The sequence below is a fragment of the Carcharhinus amblyrhynchos genome, chromosome 21, assembly GCF_965287045.1.
Source record: "Carcharhinus amblyrhynchos chromosome 21, sCarAmb.v2.hapA, whole genome shotgun sequence".
Taxonomy (NCBI): domain Eukaryota; kingdom Metazoa; phylum Chordata; class Chondrichthyes; order Carcharhiniformes; family Carcharhinidae; genus Carcharhinus; species Carcharhinus amblyrhynchos.
In genome coordinates this window covers 39,482,235-39,496,771 of record NC_137344.1, presented here as the reverse complement: position 1 = coordinate 39,496,771, position 14,537 = coordinate 39,482,235, and the positions used below count along the sequence as shown (strand labels likewise).

Genomic DNA, 14,537 nt, shown 5'->3' with positions numbered 1-14,537 from the left:
CCTTGGGTTACTCTCTGCGTGGAGTTTGCACATTCTCCCCATGTCGGTTTGGGTTTCTTCTGGGTACCCTGGGTTTTTTTTTCATAGAATCCCTACTGTGCGGAAGGAGGCCATTTGGCCCATCGCGTCTGCACCAACAAACATAGAAATAGAAATCCCGCAGTTCAGAAAGAGGCCTTACGGCCCATCGAGTCTGCACTGACCGCAATCCCACCCAGGCCCTACCCCCAAACGGTACATATTTTACCCACTAATCCTCTCTAACCTATGCATCTACAGTCAATTTAGCATGGCCAAGCAACCTAACCTGCACATCTTTGGACTGCGGGAGGAAACCCACGCAGACACGAGGAGAATGTGCACACTCCACACAGACAGTGACCTAAGCTGGGAATCGAACCCAGGTCCCTGAAGCTGTGAAGCAGCAGTGCTAACCACTGTGCTACCGTGCTGCCCAGCAATTCCATCCAGGTCCTATGCCCACAACCCCACACATTTACGCTTTCAGTCCCTCTGACATTAAGGAGCAATTTAGCGTGGCCAATCCACCTAAGCCTCACACCTTTGGACTGTGGGAGGAAACTGGAGCACCTGGAGGAAACCCACACAGACAGGGGGAGAATGTGCAAACTCTATACCGACAGTAAACTGAAATAGCAATTGGGCCCCTGGTGCTGTGAGGTAACAAAGCTAACCACTGTGCCAATACGCTGCCCTCATAACCCAAAGATGTGCAAGTTAGATTGATTGGCCATGCTAAATTGTGCCTCAGTCCCAAGGTGTGAAACCTAGGGAGTTTAGCAGGTTAAATACCCAATGTCTGGGGATAGGACCTGAGTAGGATGCTGTCGGAGAGTCGCTACAGACCTGATGGGCTGAATGGCTTCCTTCTGCACTATAGGGATTCTATGATAAGGAAGCACTTTATTGCCAGATCAGATGGTTTAAGGTGACTAAATAAGCTAAATTCCATTTCTATTTCACACAATTTCAGGTTTCTTTTTAAATTGGTATTTGGAGATTAAGTTTGACAATTCATCCATTTTTCAATGAGAAATGTAGGCCTGTGGCTTGGCTATTTGCATAACCTGTCAGAGCTCAGACTGTGAATGAAGAAAGATGTGCTTGCCTCATTTATGTCTCTTAACTCATGAAAAGAACCACGGGCAGTCTGCTACTGTCTGTAATCAAATATGGATGATCCAGAGAATGTTGGTGAAATAAGTAAGTCTTTCTCATCTTGTGTAATTGATTCATTGCCACTTGTTGAGACACATCTTCCGCAGTTGGGGCTGGGCAAGGAGGAGAGACAGGTTTGCTCAGCAAGTTATGCTCTGTTCAGGAGAGATTACCAAGACTGTAAGACTTGATGTGGTTGCTACAAAAGCAAACAAGAAATACAGGAGGCATAACAAAGGAGAAATGTTGGGATGCTGAAAAGTAAGTTGGAAACACACAGACCGGATCTTACCACCCTTTACGCCAGTGGGATTTTCCCATCTGATGCAGCGGTTGGCCGCCAAATTTTTCGACCTCGCTGCAGCAGTAATGTGGCACGAATGGCTGAAAAGATCGTGCCCACAGTAAGTTCAACAGCATCGGTTAAGAGGAAGGACAAGCTAAAATTTATCGATTGGCATTCCAATAGAGAATTAGCCCATTGTTTATCCTCAAATCTAATGATGGACCTGCTATGCATTTCCAACAGTTTCTAGTTTAAATAAATCTTTACTTTGTTACAGGTTCCTTACGATGACTTGCGCTACCTGTTTGGTGAGATTATGTATGGAGGACACATCACAGATGATTGGGATAGGAGGCTATGCAGAACCTACCTGGAGGAGTTTATTAAACCAGAGATGATGGAAGGAGAAGTGCTTTTGGCAGCAGGATTCCCTCTTCCTCCTAACTTGGACTACAATGGCTATCATCAGGTAGATGATCATTTCCCGTGTACTTACAGATCCACACCCTTGACTGGTTACCAGATTTGCCCTCAGTAATCTCCTAGTTATAAAGAACAAAGAAAATTACAGCTCAGGAACAGGCCCTTCAGCCCTCCAAGCCTGCATCGATCATACCACCCAACTTAACTAAAACCCCCTACCCTTCCGGGGACCATATCTCTCTATTGCCATCCTATTCGTGTATTTGTCAAAGCGCCCCTTAAAAGTCACTACCATATCCCCTTCCACTAGAGTCATAGAGGTTTACAGCATGGAAGTAAACCCTTCAGCCCAACTTGTCCATACCACCCTTTTTTTTAAAATCCCTAATCTAATCCCAATTGCCCACATTTGGCCCATATCCCTTTATACCCATCGTACCCATGTAAATATCCAAATGCTTTTTAAAAGATAAAATTGTACCCGCTTCTACTACTACATCTGGCAGTTTGTTCCAGACACTCACCACCCTCTGTGTGAAAAAATTGCCTCTCTGGACACTTTTGTATCTCTCTCCTCTCACTTTAAACCAATGCCCTCTAGTTTTAGACTCCCCTACCTTTGGAAAAAGATATTGCCTATCTACCTTGTGTATGCCCCTCATTATTTTATAGACCTCTATAAGGTCACCCCTCAGCCTCCTACGCTCCAGAGAAAAAAGTCCCAGTCTATTCAGCCTCTCCTTATAACTCAATCCATCAAGTCCTGGGAGCATCCTAATAAATCTTTTCTGCACTCTTTCTAGGTTAATAATATCCTTTCTAAAGTAGGGTGACCAGAATTGCACACAGTATTCCAAGTGTGGCCTTACCAATGTTTTGTACAACTACAACAAGATGTCCCAACTCCTGTATTCCAAGTTCTGACCACTGAAACCAAGCATGCCGAATGTCTTCTTCACCACTCCCCTTTCTCTTGTAGCTATGTCCCTTGTTTGAGACTCTCCCACCAGTGAGAACTCAGAAGAAACCCACGCAGACACAGGAAAAAAATGCAAATTCCACACACATGTTATAATCGAACTTGGGTCCCTGGTGCTGAGGTGGCAATGCTAATCACTGTGCTATCCAACCCATGGATGATGGCAAGGGAGGACATCAAATGACATTGCTTCCACGGTTAAAAATCATTTTTAACGGTGTGCATCCCCAGAAACACGGAATTACGTAATCGATTATTGTAAAAGCAAAACACTGCGGATGCTGGAATCTAAAACAAAAACAGAAAAATGCTGGAAAATCTCAGCAGGTCTGACAGCATCTGTGGAGCGAGGATAGAGCCAATGTTTCAAGTCTAGATGAACCTTCATCAGAGCTCTGACCAAGGGTCATCTAGACTCAAAACATAGGCTCTACTCTTGCTCCACAAATGCTGTCAGATCAGTTGAGATTTTCCAGCATTTTTCTGTAGTCTACTGTCATCCCAGGGATGTGTAATGAGGCTGGATGGCCTGTTTTCCTAATCATAAAAGATTGCCTTGCAAAATTAGACTTGGGCAGTTTCAACGCCATTTCCTGTAGGTTTTGTCCAACATCTGAAAACGGACTGAGAGTTCATGAAATACTGTCATTTTTCTGCAAATCCTCCCTCAGCAAATCGGCTGGGGGTCAGCTCAGAATATACACGCTTTGAGTAGGCAGCCTTCAGGGTTAGATCAGGGTAAGGGCCATCCCACCTCAGTAGCTGCATCACAGCCGTGCTCCATGGGCATGGCATGGGAAGTGATATAAACTTGTATATCTATGCATCAATAACAATTTATGTTACCCAAGGTGCAGCCTTTAATTCAGTTGTGTATGTTTTTTAAAATATGTCTCTTTGATGTACAGTACATTGATGATCTGCTGCCCCCGGAGTCTCCCTACCTGTACGGTCTCCATCCCAATGCAGAGATTGGCTTCCTAACGTTGACCTCAGAGAAGCTCTTCCGCACTGTCCTAGAAATGCAGCCCAGGGACAGCAGCGGTGGAGAAGGTGGAGGGGCCACACGTGAAGAGAAGGTAAAATACACATTGAAGAAATTACATAGCCCTTCCCAAAGATCGATGGTAATGATCCCATTTTGCTGCACAGTCTTTGTCATCCCAGATGTCAATTAAACTGACACTTGTCCATTTACCGCTGGATATAAATGGAGTTTGTATGGTTAGACTTGGTAAGAAACTAGCTTGTGCAATAAGGACATTCCAACATTTCTTACCCGCTCTTAGCCTAATGTGTTGATGCATAGAAAAGAAACATACATTTGGACACCTTTCCATCAGGCCTATAACCATTGGAGTCTAGAAGAATGGGAGATGCCCTCATTGAATTGTATTTGATCTTCCTGGGACTTGATAGGATGGATATCCAGAGGTTTCCCCTTAGGAGCAAATTGGTAGCACAGTGGTTAGCACTACTGTCTCACAGCTCCATGGACATGGGTTCGATTCCCTGCTTAGGTCTCTGTGTGGAGTTTGCACACTCTCCCTATGTCTGCATGGGTTTCCTCCAGGTGCTCTGGTTTCCTCTCATAGTCCAAAGATGTGCAGGTTAAGCTGATTGGCCATGCTAAGTTGCCCCTTTATGTCCTGGGATGCATATGTTAGAGGGATTAGCGAGGTAAAGGTGTGGGGTATCGGGGATAGGGCCTGGGTGGAATCATTGTCGGTACAGACTCGATGGGCCAAATTGCTTTGCTCTGCACTGTAGAGATCATAGGATTGTACAAAATCTAGGGGATTGACCAGAAACCAGAAGTAAAATGACAATAAGATGACTGAGTTAAAAAGTCACTGACAGATACACATACCTTTGGGTTTAACTTGTCTTGATTGGAACCCATTCACTCCCAGCACATCTCAAAACTAAAATTGGAGCCAGTGCCAGGTCAGTAATTAGGAATAGAAACCCCGAATAAATTTATAACTAATACAGAACCAAAATACTGCAGATGTTGGAAACCTGAGATAAAAGCAATAAAGCTGGGAACATGAATAAGTCTGGCAGCAGAGTGACGGAGTAAACGGAAGGGATTTCCTGGCCCTGCCCACCACCAGGATCATCCAGTCCCATCCAAAGTCAGTAGGCTTTTGTCTGGGGTGGCGAACCTTCCAAAGCAGGTTCTGCCATGACATGCTGGAAAATCCTGAGCAACACTTCAGGTCAATAGACCTTTCATCAGAACTGGGAAGTGTCAGAAATGTGAGGGGTTGAGGCCACTATGATTGTGGGCAGAGAAAAATGGGAGTGTCACTAGGGCAAATGAAGAGACAGCCTTTCTTCAGTCTGCAGGCCTGACCTGACCTTTCAGTCATTTTAATTCTCCACCTTTCAAGGTCAAATTGCCACAGTCCCAGGTCACCATAGGCTGCTCACCGCTTTGAGGGGGAGAACTGATTGGTGGTGATTTAACCTGCAGATCACCACACCTCAGGTGAGGGGCAAGGTGGGGAAGATGGGGCCTAATGAATAACCTCAGCCGGGACGGGAATTGAACCCGTGCTGTCGGCGTTGCTCTGCATCACTGACCAGCCATCCAATCAACTGAGTTAAACTGGGCCACCCGATATCACTTTGGTAACTCACTGTCCTCTGCCTACTGCACCGTTCCAGTGAAGCACAACACTGTTTTGAAGAACAGCACCTCAACTTTCACTTAAGCATTTTACAATCTTCTGGGCTCAAGATCAGAACGACTGCCCCTCTTTTCTTTTACCTGCGTGTTTCGTTCTTTCTCTTGTTTTTACTTTTGGTCAGCAGTTGTTCAGTATTCTACCATTGGTGGCACAGTGGTTAACACTGCTGCCTCACAGTACCAGGGACCCGAGTTCGATTCCCAGCTTGGGTCACTGTTTGTGTGGAGTTTACATGTTCTTCCTGTGTCTGCATGGGTTTCCTCCGGGTGCTCCGGTTTCCTCCCTCAGTCTGAAAGACGTGCTGGTTCGGTGCATTGGCCATGCTAAATTCTCCCTCGGTGTATCCGAACAGGCACCGGAGTGTGGCGACTAGGGGATTTTCACAATAACGTCATTGCAGTGTTAATGTAAGCCTACTTGTGACACTAATAAATGAACTTTAAACAATTGTATCACCCAAGGACAATTCTTTTATTCCATTCCCACTCTCTTTGACTCTGCACAACCAACTCTTTCATTTTAATGTCTCCCACTTTTCACCCTTTCAGAGGCCCTCCCTTCTCTTCCAATGTTTTATCCTCTCACCTTTCACTCACTTAAAACCTATTGCATTTTCTACTTTACCCAGTTCTGATGAAAGACCATTGATCTGAAATGCTGATGCTGTTTCGTGCTCCATATGTACTGTCTGCCCTGCTGAGTATTTTCAGCATTTTCTACTTTTGTCCCTTAATAATTTATTCTTTTCTCTATGAAGAGCAGTAGTACCAATGTAACTGGGCCTCTGGTCCATCTCTCGCTAGACCCATTATTGAAGACTGGGCTTGTTCCCAAGCAATTTTACATTCTAAATGTTTCCATCGATTTTGACTTTCCCTTTTCAAGAATGACTAAAAATCCCACAGAAAGAACAAGGTCATCAGAGTTGGAAATGTTTGAAGTTTAAAGCTTATTTAGTCATGTCGCAAGTAGGCTAACGTTAACACTGCAATGAAGTTACAGTGAAAATCCCCTAGTCGCCACACTCCAGCGCACATTCAGGTACACTGAGGGAGAATTTAGTATGGCCGATGCACCCTAACCAGCACAACGTTTGGACTGAGAGAGGAGACCAGAGCACCTGGAGGAAACCCACGCAGACCTGGGGAGAATGTACAAACACCACAAAGATAGTGACCCAAGCCGAAAATCAAATCCGGGTTCCTGGCGCTGTGAGGCAGCAGTGCTAACCACTGTGCCACCAGGCTGCCATGGTTTCAAATAAAACATTTAGCTGTTGATTTACCTATGAAATATTGCTGTAATTATTATGGGAGGTACTGATTTACAGAGAATGCATGTTACCTTAAATGGAGCCTGGATAGGAAATAGTAGAACGGTGATTGGCATTCAATAAATGTTACATTGATCCAACATTCTTATCCATGTACCTGGTGGTATGTTATGTTAATTTGTATTCAGACAGGAGCAATTAGTGTGTACACGAAACACGATCAGGATTTATGATGTTAGTAACTTGTCTCTTGGAATCTGAACTGATTCTGAGCCGCCGGGTAACAACAAGCTGTGCATAAGAAAAGTTCAATCCAAAATCAGTCTCTAAAAGATAAAAAGAGCTGCATGTCACTATCACGTCACAGTGCATGGTGATGGCTACCAAAGGTCAAAGGTTTCGTCACCACAGTACGCAGAATCTGACTTTAACATCAACAGATCATAAGTACCAAAATACTTCAGTGATTATAGAGCCTGTGTTAACCATTCTTGACATCCTCCACGTTTTCCTTCCATAACTTGTCCTTTAAATCTGAAGCACACAATCAAAGTGTGATATGAGAGTCCACATTCGCATTTCAAACAACATTAAATCACATTACTCACTTGACATTGGAGTTCAATCTAGATAAAAGCAGCAAAGAGCTCAGAAGGTAGAGAAATGCTAAAGCAGATAATAAAGACAATGATGTGTTCTTTGTGTTCACCAGCTCTGGTATAAGAGCAAATGTATTGTCATATTGGTTCACTGGCCAGCGCTCTGAAGGATAGGACTGTAGTTTGCAGAAAGTAGACATTGGAGAGTAAGCTAAAGCCTGCGATGTCCGACTGCCAAAGAGGCAAGCAAGGAATTGGCAGGGGTGCATAAGCAGGTGGCAAATGTACTGCAGAAGTGCTTGAGCAGCTGAGAAATGTTGTGCAGGCTAAATTATATCTGCTAATAGATTGTACTTGGAAGATCTCCGAATGGGGCCATTATTTTTCTTCTTGATATATTCAGTTACAAAAATTCTTCAATCTACTTTGTGCTTCTGTGATAGCGGATGTGTCCCAGGAATGTACACAATAGATGTGGGCGGGGGGGTTAGCAGCAGCTAAAGAGTTAATATGCGACCTGCTCTTCATATTTTCTGACCGCCATAATCGCCGTTCTTTGGAGTTGTCATCCCTTGAAGGAATAATGAGCCAGACAGAACAATTGGCGTTCCTTTGGGTGAAATTGTTGTCATTAATGAACTCCATTGGCATATTTTAATGATAAATCTCTTATTAAAGTCCTCCAATCTCTTTGTGTACAAATGTGTGATTAGGCACAAGGCAGTGCAAACACTGTCTGCAAATAGCATTTACATCTGGTGGCAAGTGGAATTCCAGGGGGAATGATACACAAGCTCCTGGTACACTTAACTTGTGTTACTGTCTGTGGAATCTGCACGTTCTCCCCATGTTTGTGTAGGCTTCCTCCCCCATTCAGCCGCATGCTTCCTTTGCACTGGGCAATAGTTTCTATTAGCAGATTGAATGCATTACGGACTTAAATGTGCATCTTTTTCATCACTATTTTCAAGTTATAATCAAGCCTGATAATTAGTCTTGAATGGTCGTGTTTCGCTCAGATGAACTCAAAGAGTGAATCAGGGAAAGAAAATCTACATTCCGTCGCTTCTTCAGCAAAGAGGCCTTTGAATTCAAACTGGTTTCTGCTAATTATCTCCTGAAAACCTCAAGCTGTCTGGGCAAGTTTGCCTGTATTGGTCCCAGTCTTACCTCAGAGAGGAGGAGGGAATGTGGGTTAGAGGGTGTTATTTTGCAGAGGGAAACATGGGAGAACAGTTCTCCCTCAGCTGTGCGGTTGTTGAGGTACTTGTTGAAGCAGTATGCTTGAAGAATTCAGCCAACGGGTAGTGTTGAGTTAATGGCAGCACAAAATAAAACACACTCCAGTTTCCTTCCACAGTCTGAAAGACGTGCTGGTTAGGGTGCATTGGCCATGCTAAATTCTCCCTCAGTGTACACAAACAGGTGCCGGAGTGTGGCGACTAGGGGATTTTCACAGTAACATCATTGCAGTGTTAATGTAAACTCACTTGTGACACTAATAAATAAACTTTAATTTTCTAAATGGTGTGTGGCACGTTTTAGGGGTGGGGAGAGAATGGAGTGTCTTTCTGAGCCAGTGCCAAGAATTCAATTCTCTAAGCATACTTTTATGGGAAAGGGCATACTGTTGACCTTTGCAACCAGCACCCTCCCCCCCCCCCCCCCAACCCGGACTTCATCCCGGGACTGGGAATAGGCCCCAGGATGAAGGCAGCCACAGCGTTCCGGCTCAGGGGAGTCTGGGCTTTTAGATGGAAGGTATTGGGGGGCCTGGCAAGGAGCTTTGGAGGGGATGGGTTTCGAATCCAAACAGGGAGGAATAAAGGGGAGATTCCATCTTCGGGAAAGGTCACCCCCAAAGCGTACAGGGTACCCGCTGATTTTCCACTCCTCTTCCTGCCTGCCTTCTCAGTAGCAGCAGTTTGAAAAATGGCCGCCTGACTCCTGCCTGCCTGCTCATTGCCAACTGTATTATGGAGTGGGTGGCATAATACTCAGATCAGTTGGCTTGTTAACAAGCTTCATTGACCATTCATTTTTCTTTGAAATGGTGGGTGTGCTGCCAACTTGGGTGCCACCTTCCTACTATTTTATAGGGATTGGGCCAGGGGTGGCTTGAAGGAGGATGGACTAGCTACCCAACATATTTTAACATGCCCCTCTCCTCCAAGCGGACAGAGCGGGGTGACATCCCATGCTGAGATGCGTGCGGGCAATATAACACCCAAGCAGATGTGTTTTTTTTGGTCTAGCATCTGTGACAAGAATTTAGATAGCAGCTAAATTGAGTTGTTGCTGTGATCTTGCTGAAAAGATTGGAAGTTTACATACTAATGTGTCAACTAAAATAGGCCAATGTTAACATGAAACACAATATAGCGAACACAAGGAGCAAATTAGTGTCAGTTCCCACAATCACTCAATGTACAGAAGGTAACCAGAAACCATTAAGGGTGACAGAACATATTTAATAGCAGCACTGACTGCTGTTATTAAATGTCAACATCAGTTTAAAGGTGGTTAATTCCAAATCTGATCAGTAAGATGTTGAGGAAATTTATTTTGTTGGCACGTTTTGGAGTTCAACATGTTGAGGATATTAATTCCAGAGCATCCATTGCTTTCAGCTCGGGCCAACGTGGAGCTGATGTGGTAGGCAGCTCCCTCTTCCCTTCCCCCACAGTGTTGCCAGTGAGTAAGGGCAACTGGCGAAGAGAAGGGGGCAAGACAGAGAAATATGAGCAACTTCCACAGAGAGACCAGTGCCGGAATTTTACAGCCTCACCCACCCGAGACTCATAAGATCCTGCCCGAGGCCAACGGAGAATGCCGTTCTGTAAGCCTCGCCTGTCCCATTTCTAGGGCAGGCGAGGTGGTAAAATTCCAGCAGAAGAAATTTTGCCCGAGACTTGATTATTTTCAGCAAACACTTAACAGGGTGGACCAATGGTTAGCGCTGCTGCCTCATGGTGCCAGGGACCTGGGTTCAGTTCCCAGCTTGGGTCATTATCTGTGTGGAGTTTGCATGCTCTCCCTGTGTCTGCGTGGGTTTCCTCCACATGCTCTGGTTTTCTCCCACAGTCCAAAGATGTGTGGGTTAGGTGGATAGGCCAGGCTAAATTGCTCCTTAGTATCAGGAGGACCATCTAGGGTGAATGCATGGGGTTATGGGTACAGGACCAGGGTGGGATTGTGGTTGGTGCAGACTTGATGGGCTGAATGGCCTCCTTCTGCACTGTAGGGATTCCATGATTCTATTCTATGATCTAGATACTGGCCTGAATTGTATATTCCACAGTCAAGCATGAAATGACATTGAGCATGGCATCCTGATATCATCATACACCCTTACAATATTGAGGTTGGTGGGCATGTGTCGGCGTCGGAGCTGTGCCCATGGACAACTAAAAGGCCATTAAAGTGAAGGCCATTAAAAAGCCTATTGACTGAGATTTTACATTTCCCGTGCGATTTTTCTCTCATCGCATGGAACTAGGGGCATGGGGTCGCTCCATTGTTTTTCATGATGTTATCTGATGGTGGGTTAGAGGAGCCTGGAGCATTGCCAGACCTTAGATGTTTAGGAGATAGTTTGCTGCTGGTTGCTTAGTGACACTTGATAGCTTTATCATAGAATGTAGAATCCTAGATTATAGAGTCCCTACAGTTCAGAAGATGGCCATTCATTCCATCAAGTCGACACCAACTCCCCGATGAAGTATCCCATCCAGGCCCTATCCCCATAACCTCACATATTTACCCTGCTAATTTCCCTAACCTACACATCTTTGGACACTACGGACAGTTTAACATAGCCTATCCAGCTAATCTTTGGACTGGGGGAGGAAGCTGGAGCACTCGGCGGAAACACACACAGACACGGGGAGCATGTACAAACTCCACCCAAAGTTGGAATCAAACTGGGTTCCTGGCTCCGTGAGGCAGCAGTGCTAACCACTGTGTCACCATGCTGCCCTGTTTTGATTTTCAGTGTTTGCATTGCTAGCCTTCATTTCAGGGCTCACTGGTGTCTCTGAGAGCATTGTGGAGCCTCCCGATCAGCAGGCAGATTTCTGTTTCTCTGGTAATGGGGATTGGCTACTCCATTAGTGTGAGCTCCTCGGAGAAGGAAGAGAGGGGCAGAAGGGAGGGGAGGCCTGGTGTCTACAGGCGTAGGGAGTGACTTGTCTGAGCAGAGACGCAGACACAGGAGGGAGCTGGAATCAGTAGGGAGAGCAAAGTGGAAGGAGAAGGCATCAGTACCCTACTGCCAGAGTGTACAGGCAGTAATCCAGCTGCTCCAACATCTCAGAGGTGCAGTGCCGAAGGAGGCTTGACCTATCTAGGGAGGCTATGACTTCCTTATGTTAGATGATAATCAAGATATTGCTACCCCAGGCCGAAGGATTTAAAGATCACAGTAGCCATCAGCTTCTTTGCCTCTGGCTCTTCCCAGGGGTCAATGGAGAATCTATGCAGAGTGTGCCAATCTCTCGCCCAAAATAGTGTCAAGCTGGTCACTGACACTCTGTTCAGGTGATTCATTGGCACTTAATCATTAAGGGACGGACAAATCCATCCAGGCTGAGTGAGCCAGAGACTTCACTGCAATTGAAAAGTTCCCCCACATCCAGGGTGCCATTGACTGCACTCATGTGGCCATCGGGGCATCACTGAGTGAGCTGCGTGCCTTCATGAACAGGAAGAACTTTCACTCCATTGGATACGCAATCGTTTGTGACCACAAGATGCAGATTCTCTAAGTTTGCGCACGGTACCCTGGCAACTGTCATGATGCTCCAGCATTCACAGGTACCCAGGCTGTTCACCGCTCCAGCTCAGCTGCTGGACGGCTACAGAGTGACAAAGCCTTTCCATTGAAAAGGTAGCTGATAAACGCCTCTCCAGCACCCAAAGACGGAAGTGGAGGAGAGGTATGATGAGAGTCACGCCTCCACAAGGATGGTGATAGAAAGGACCATTGGTCTGCTGAGGATGAGGTTTACATGCCAGTATCATTCAGCGGGAACTCTGCAGTAACTTCCACAGTGAGTGCCTCTTATACAGGTTGCATGCTGCGCCCTGCACAATCTGGCTCTGGCATGGGGAAGGTGCTTGAGGATGAGAATACTGAGGTAGCTCCATCGGCCTCCCATGGGGGATCAGAAGCAGTATCCAGGAAATAACACAATGAGGATATGGAGGCATACGTCTGGAGCTTTCTGGGAGACAGGGATGCCAGAAAGACCTTAATTCAATGCACCTTCAGCTAGGCTGCCGAGGCATTGCTTTAACCTCATACCAGGGGCATCATCTCCTTTGTGGTCGTTTGCAATGAACCGTTCCACTGAACCCAAGTTCACTCAGTACCTGTGCATTCAAGTTTACTGTCCCTCATGTCCAGAATGAGATACTGGCATGCCCTGCATCTACTTAGCAAGCAAAACATACTCAGGCCATGAACATCAACGGGAAAATTTGTTTGCTGTTGGCACTTACAGACAATGACCTAAATATTATAGCGGTCACACCAGTGAATAGATAAAGGCAGAATGGATGATCACCCATGAAAAGTCTTGTGTTTTCATTGACTGAAAATAAGAACATAAGAAATAGGAGCAGGAGTAGGCCATCTAGCCCCTCGAGCCTGCCCTGCCATTCAATAAGATCATGGCTGATCTGTCGTGTCTCAGTTCCACATTCCCGCCCTCTCCCCATAACCCTTAATCCCCTCTCTTATCAAAAACCCATCAACCCGCATCTTAAAAATATTTAGCGAGGCAGCCTCCACCACTTCAACGGGCAGAGAATTCCAGAGATTCACCACCCTTTGAGTGAAGAAGTTCCTCCTCAACTCTGTTCTAAACCACCCCCCCTTTATCTTGAGGCTGTGCCCCCTAGTCCTACTGTCCTTTCTGAGCGGGAAGAGTCTCTCCACCTCTATCCTATCCATCCCATTCATCATCTTATACGTCTCAATGAGATCTCCCCTCATTCTTCTAAACTCTAACGAGTACAAGCCTAGTTTATTCAGCCTCTCCTCATAGCTCAACCCCCTCAACTCCGGTATCAGCCTAGTGAACCTCCTCTGCACTCCCTCCAAGGCCAAAATATCCTTGCGTAAGTACGGCGCCCAAAACTGCACACAGTACTCCAGCTGCGGCCTCGCCAATGCCCTATACAGCTGCAGCAAGACCTGCAGCAAAAATTCTGTTTGTAAGTGTTGCCCAGCCCCCCAACTCAGCAGCAGCATTGGATCCATGTCTGCCAGGCCACATCATGGCCACTGACCTGGGATGCCACCCCTGCCCAGGCCTTCTTGGTCAACTGCGGTGGCCTCCTCCTGCCATTCTTTGGAATCAAAATGTCTGGCCTGGCACTGACCTCCCCCACCAGCACACTGAGTATTCATCCGAAAAGCAGGGAGCAGAGTACCCGTTGGCCTTGCCCTCCCACTTGTCATGACCACTGGGTGCTGAGGCCATGACTGAGGGGAAGGGTAAGGTGAGCCATTCTCTTTCAGACAATTCCCCGAAGCTCATACCCAACTCCAGCAATGCTTCATAGAATTGTAGAATTGCTACTGTGCAGAAGGAGGCCATTTGGCCCATTGAGTCTGCGCCGACCACAATCCCATCCAGACCCCTATCCCCGTACACTAGCTGGCCCCCCTGACCCTAAGGGGCAATTTAGCATGGCCAGTGTACCTAACCTGCACATCTTTTGGACTATGGAAGGAAACTGGAGCATCCGGAGGAAAGCCACACAGACATGGAGAAAATGTCCCAACTCCAAACACCACACAGACAGTGACCCAAGCCAGGAATCGAACCCACGTCCCTGGTGCTGTGAGGCAGCACTGCTAACCACTTTGCCACTGTGCTGCCCAAGTCTGACTTGTTAAAGCCCGAGCTGGGTCAGCGTTGGACCCAGCACCTGCCCTGCCCCTGACTGGACGTCCTGACCACTCAAGGGATTTGTTTCACACCAGGCGGGCCTTAATTGGATAGACAGCGTGAAATTAGATCACTTACATGAGGTTGCCCAGGAACGACCCACGGGGCACAGCCGACAGGTGTGAAATCCAGGCCATTAGTTC

General features: G+C 46.3%; 1 protein-coding gene across 1 annotated transcript in view; it reads left to right on the top strand.

Moving 5' to 3' along the window:
* The window catches only part of dnah9 (dynein, axonemal, heavy chain 9), a 521,732-nt gene that overhangs the window by 474,118 nt on the left and 33,077 nt on the right, over positions 1 to 14,537 (top strand). The window contains exons 65-66 of the mRNA XM_080209043.1: positions 1,743 to 1,934; positions 3,776 to 3,946. Of these exons, the coding sequence (XP_080065169.1) occupies positions 1,743 to 1,934; positions 3,776 to 3,946 (363 nt within the window). The remainder of the gene's footprint in view (positions 1 to 1,742; positions 1,935 to 3,775; positions 3,947 to 14,537) is intronic.